The sequence below is a fragment of the Cyprinus carpio genome, chromosome B16 (assembly GCF_018340385.1).
Source record: "Cyprinus carpio isolate SPL01 chromosome B16, ASM1834038v1, whole genome shotgun sequence".
NCBI classification, from domain to species: Eukaryota; Metazoa; Chordata; class Actinopteri; order Cypriniformes; family Cyprinidae; genus Cyprinus; species Cyprinus carpio.
The window spans coordinates 11,830,428-11,836,308 of NC_056612.1; the positions used below are offsets into that span (position 1 = coordinate 11,830,428).

Below are 5,881 nucleotides of genomic sequence, written 5' to 3' on the forward strand. Positions count from 1 at the left end.
GCCTCACGCTCTGTCCCAAACCAACTCCTTTAAAAGTCTAAATGTGCCTCAGCAATCCATAAACAGACCCCCGTCCCCTCGCCTGTCCATCTCTGCTTCCTCACCCACACTGTGGCAGGATCTCCCCGGAGTGAGAAGCAGCCTAGAGTTGGAGGAACTTACTAAGGATGAGAGACGCCTACAGGAGGTAGAATCATTAGATCAGTATCCCCTATTAAACATTACAAGTGGCTCAAGTCATAAACTTAAAAATGTATGATACATGTCATTGTACTTGATAATAACATTCCAAAACAAGTGTGATTTATGGAAAACAAAAACAGCTCTAGCTCACTTTGCAGCAAAACATTTCACAATGATAAAACAATTAAGTTGAAAGGAACTTACATATCGTACATTTCCTAAAAAGGATCTTGGTGGTTGGAAGTAATTGTAAAAATGTGAAAGTGAAGTTAGAAAAGGTCTAAAAGAAAAGTATGTTGAATCCACTTTTGATATTTTGTTATTAAATGAAATTACATTTTTAAGTTTGGCTTAAGTGTCCGCTGTTTTTTACAGTACGCATTTTTGCATTATGGGCTGTATTTACTGTACACATTTGGGCAATTGTGTAAGAAGGTTTTTCAATCAGTTGTAAAGCCACATTGCAAGATATAATACCACAATTAGGAAATACATATGCTATTATAAGAATATGAGAATAAAATAAATGTAAACACATTAAAAGAAAGGACTTAAATCACATTTTGTGATGAAATAAGACATAATGTAACAGAGACATATAAAACCACAACAATCCTCACAGCAAGATTTAGCTTATTTCAAGCTATAAAGGAACACACTGCAACTGTAAACCGATTGTAATTGTGTAAAATAAAGTCATAATTTTTATGTTACAGTTAACTTTAATTTTTAACTCTTGAGACAGAAACAGGCTTTCATGGTACGTTGCAGTACTAATATGCAACAAAATAGGTGTTTCAAAAGAAATTTGTTTTTATTAGTAAGGACAGCAACATGAAGAGTCTCTGTCTTTTTCAGGTGAGGTTTGAGGTCGTGACCTCTGAAGCGTCATACTGGTTGCCGCAGTTTGGACATCGTAGTGGAGAACTTTGACATGTGCGAACAGCTCAACGTTCGCCTGTCTTCAAAAGACAAAAACTGGCTGTTTTCCAGGCTAAATGATGTTAGAGCCATCAGTCACAGGTTAGAATCATATCATTAAATTAACAGAATTACTGAAGATAAATACATTTTAGTTTTTGAAAGATGTTTAGATCACTCTGTAACTCCCTAAATGTGTATGAATTCATCTTGGAGTCAGTTCTCAAATGTCTGCTCTGAAATCTGAATTACGTCACTAATATATATATGCTTATTTTTCACTAAGTTTCTGTCTCAGCTGGAAGAAGCAGTGGAGAAGGACATTATGCGATTTACCGTCTGTGACATCATTATCAAACACTGTCCACGATTCAGGAATGTGTATGTGCCATACCTTACCAACCAATCATATCAGGACAAGACATATCAAAGATTGATGTGAGTATTTATTTGCACTGATCTGGAGAATTAGCTTTTCCTGTTTTATTTTTTGTCCATATGATTTCATTGTTTCATTCCACCATCTCTCATAGGGACGAGAGTCATGAATTCCGTAGAGTTGTGGAAAAGTTGGAGCGTAATCCGGTTTGTCAACGACTGCCTCTACGGTCTTTCCTCATTCTGCCATTTCAAAGAATCACACGCCTCAAATTGCTAGTACAGGTACTGTCTTCCTCGGGTCTACATTTTTTTGATGACACATTCCCCAACTTTGCAGGAAATCCATGACTCATGCTTGCTAGGAGCACGTGCTTTCCCCTACCTTCTTCATCTATGCTATATTAACATGATATATGCCATCCATCTCCTGTCACAAAGAATATGGAAAGCTGCATTTTTAATGCCCTCTTTTCTCTTTGTTGGTAGAATATTGTAAAGATAACTGCTCCAAAAACCAATGATGAAGCACAGGCCATTAAGGCCATGAAACTACTTGAAAAGGTGAGACTTTTTATGTACTTGCAACAATGTTATATATAACAAGTATGTCACCCACATCTCTGCATTGGAATTTCTTATCAGTTTTCTTTTCTCACACCACTGTCCCCGTGTTTCCTTGCTTCTTAACAGATGATCCAGGACAGTAATGAAAGTATCTCTCAAATGAAGAACATCGAGTCACTTGTGACCCTCAATGCCAAAGTTGACTTTGAGTGCAGGGTGAGCATGACATGTTTGGGAACCTAATTTGCCAACTGAATAATAGTCGAAATGTACAATGACTTATTTTGTGTCTCCTAGACTCTTCCATTGATCAGGTCAGGTCCCGAAGAACTGGTACGAGAGGGACCTGTGACTGAACTGAGAGACTTTTCTCTGAAAGACAGGGAAGAAGAGAGAAATGCTTATATGCACCTTTTCAATGACTATCTCCTGGTCTCTTTGCGGAAAGAGTACGTTTGGCTTTCTTTAACATCTATACTTCAGTTTCAGGCTTTTCATGTTTAATGCAAATGGTATCTTATGTTTTATGGTGCAATTAACGCTTAACTTCCTGTTTTTGTAGAGGGGGTAGGTTTACAGTTATCGATCATGCACCTGTGTCAGAGCTGCGGGTTGAGAACTGCAGGTTCAAACTGCATTCCCTACAAAAAAACCTGTTCCGTCTGCACATGCCACAAAAAGCCCTGCTCTTGCGGACAGATACCCAGTAAGTATGTTGTCAATTATGAGAGAGAAGCTGTTGCTATCTTGAATGTGCTGCCACATGTGCATGCCTGTGAAGTCCTCATCCCTGTAGGGCAGGAACGTCAAGTCTTGCTCCTGAAGGGTCAACTTCCAATAGAGTTTATATGAATTACTCCTGAATTAGCTTTTCAGTATCTCTTCCCCTCAGGAATGGGAATGGATACCCCTGCTTTAGTGCAGAGTTGGGTAAATTACTTACAAATTGTAATCCGAATCTAATTATGTTAATCCAGATTGCATGTAATCAGTTGCTACCCAGCTCTGCTGTAGTGTTTCCACATTTGCAACTTTCACATATTGGACAGCATAAATTCAGTTCGGTCCGGCGATCTTGTGTTTTGCAATCTGGTTGTGCAGAATATTGCGTTAAATTAATCTGTATACCCATCTTACCTATACCTATCATCTCTCAGAGCCAATAAATTGCGCTGGATATCAGCACTTTCACGTCCTTATCCTGAGATTGACTTCAGTGCAGTTCAGGGTATGTGCACTTCCTGCTTTAAAAGAAACTGCTGTGTCCAAGTAAATACTCTAATGCTAGTAAATTAACATGTTTTCCTTTTTTTCCATTTGCAGACATTCCACAAATGCAGTGCATCAAAGCATTTGTTGCTCAGCAGCCTGATGAGCTAAGTTTAGAGAAAGCTGAAGTTCTGTTAGTTCACCAGCAGAGTAGTGATGGTGAGTTAAATCTAATCACATGAACACAAGAAAATGATCTTTAACCACAAGGTTAAGAACAGTGCTAAGAACTCTGCCAGTGCTTCCAGGAAAGCCAAGGTTTATATTCACATGTTAGGAATCACATTTGCCCAGGGGCACCCCAGTCCTTTCCCTGGAAATCTACCTACCTGCAGAATTCAGATCCAACTCTTGATTCAGCACATTTGTCTGTAATAATCAAGAGCTCCTGCATATCTTAACATGTTCATTTTTGTTAGATTAAAAAAATCCACCCTGACCAATATTACAAGTAGTCACCTTATAAAGTAGAACCTCTGTTGGCCTTTATTTATAGTACATTTATTGTTTGTCTACTTCAGGAACTGCATGACTGCACCAAGCCCAATTCACTAGAGATCTAAGGGATATGTGGTAGACTAGAAATATAACTAACCCATTAACGCCTATCTTATGAGACTCATCTCAATTGTTAATGCAACATAATATGAAAGAGTTCTTGGAGAACTTGTGTGGGTGGATCAAGATGGTTTTTGTACTGGTATTCTGCAGTGTAGGATAGGACAGAGAAAAGTCCCAAGAAATCCAACCTGATTCAAGAACCTCCTAGAGCTTCCTAATTCTTTTTAAGTTGATGTGAGTTTTGTATTGCATGTACTGTAGATCATGACATCATCCATACATTGTGTATATGGTAGGCAAACTTCAGTGGGTCCAGTCAGATCATCAGTGACTTTTTTTGGTTTAGGTATACTTAGAACATCTACTAAAGATCTCAAGATTGCAGTCAAGAGAATGGTTTCGTAACGCTTGAGATGATTCCATTAGTCCCCACAACATTTGGCAAAGGTTGATTGCTGCCTTCTAACCTTACCTAAACAACAAAAACAGACTATTGAAGAGAGAATAATGGTGAGAAGAGTTGAGACCTAGTACATGAGTTTGTTTTAAAAAACTTGAAGATGTATGTGAAGGGAAAAGAAAGAGTGGCATACAGAAAATGTCCCAGTCCACCACACAGAAGCTTGTGTTTTGGCCCCCAGATCTAGGGCAGTGCTTTTCAAACCTGTCCTGGGGACCCCCAACTACTGCACATTTTTGTATTTCTTCTTCCTCACAAGACACACCACATTCAAGTATTGCAGACTATACTAATGACTGATGAGTTGAATTTTTTTGAGAAGCACTGATTTAGGGTCACTGTAGAACAGTGATGTCCAATCTTGCTTCTAGAGGCCACTTTAACTGCAAAAATTAGCTCCAACGCATCTTGTCTGAAAGCTTCTTGTGATCCTTAAGACCTAGATTATCTAGTTCTAGTGTGCTTAATTAGGGCTGGAGCTAATCTCTGCTGGAAGGTGGCCCTCCAGGAGCAGGTTTGGACTCTACCGTTGTAGAATGTATGGTGTAAGTCAGAAGCAGTTGGATTTGGCTCTAAATCAAGAGGATTTGTCACTTGCCCTAGAGGGTTCTCCTCTGTCATCAGATGTGAAATTCATATGACTCTTTCAAGGTTAAGAACAATATTTGGGATGGCTGGTCCAGCAGCTCCTGGGTAACTATGTATTCCTTATTTGGACCAGTATTATTAACAATGCACATAGAGAGATTTTTAAGACTGATAATCATTCTTTCATGATGAGGGCATTCCTAGTTTACCACAGTTTTATGTAAACAGGCATATTTCCCCACACACTGTATATGATTGTATTTCTAATGAGGTGTCCTCATAGTACTGATAAATGAAGTCCACTTATGTTCTGTTCTCGGGAACAGTTTCAACAAGTTCCTAGTAATACTAACGTTGTTATGTCACAAGCAAATTCAAGAATTGCTAAGGGATGTTTTAACAAATTCCATTTATGATTCTCTCCCTTTTTATTCAGGCTGGGTGGAAGGAACTCGTCTGTCAGACAGACAACGTGGTTGGGGTCCCGAGTCTCATCTTGAGACAATAGTCAGCGACAAAGCAAGAAAGCGCAACCTGCTGGACACCATGAAATTGCTACAGCTGCAATGTGAAGCCATATGTATAGCCTTCAATGTTCTCTCAGGTGGACTTTTTCAATTACAATTTTTTTGTATTACTTTAAAGACTTAAGCCTTCAAGAACTTTAAGGATTTTTGTCTCAACTTCATGGGAAGTTTCTATTTATTTTTTTGTATACACTCAAGGGTGATGTGGGTGTGATGGCCTCACCCATGTCAGGGTACTACTCCACACACCATGCAAAGGGTCTGGCAAGATGCTGACATTACAGCAACTGAACTTCTTAGATATCTTATGGACATTGATGGACTTTGCAAATGGCACAAATGCATCCATACGCAGTACCTGTTCCGAATGAGTATCTATGCAGCTTCCAAAGTGTTTATATAAGACTTTCTTAAAATTGGGAAGTTG

General features: G+C 38.9%; 1 protein-coding gene across 1 annotated transcript; it reads left to right on the forward strand.

The window, feature by feature from the left end:
- Nucleotides 1-1,117: 1,117 nt before the first annotated feature.
- Nucleotides 1,118-5,595, forward strand: LOC109105731 (rho guanine nucleotide exchange factor 5-like). Its single transcript, XM_042740272.1, has 11 exons — nucleotides 1,118-1,186; nucleotides 1,391-1,542; nucleotides 1,638-1,767; nucleotides 1,972-2,046; nucleotides 2,176-2,265; nucleotides 2,347-2,498; nucleotides 2,612-2,755; nucleotides 3,207-3,277; nucleotides 3,373-3,477; nucleotides 5,364-5,495; nucleotides 5,573-5,595. The coding sequence occupies exons 1-11, from the start codon at nucleotides 1,118-1,120 to the stop codon at nucleotides 5,593-5,595; spliced, it is 1,143 nt and encodes a 380-aa protein (XP_042596206.1).
- The last annotated feature ends 286 nt before the right edge of the window (nucleotides 5,596-5,881 follow it).

What these genes read in the sequence shown, in the direction of transcription:
- LOC109105731 (XM_042740272.1), top strand. Translation starts at nt 1,118, where the DNA reads ATGTGCGAACAGCTCAACGTTCGCCTGTCTTCAAAAGACAAAAACTGG. An exon ending in AAGACATATCAAAGATTGAT is followed by an intron (nt 1,543 to 1,637) that starts GTGAGTATTTAT and finishes CATCTCTCATAG; the next exon opens with GGACGAGAGTCATGAATTCC. An exon ending in CTGGTCTCTTTGCGGAAAGA is followed by an intron (nt 2,499 to 2,611) that starts GTACGTTTGGCT and finishes CTGTTTTTGTAG; the next exon opens with AGGGGGTAGGTTTACAGTTA.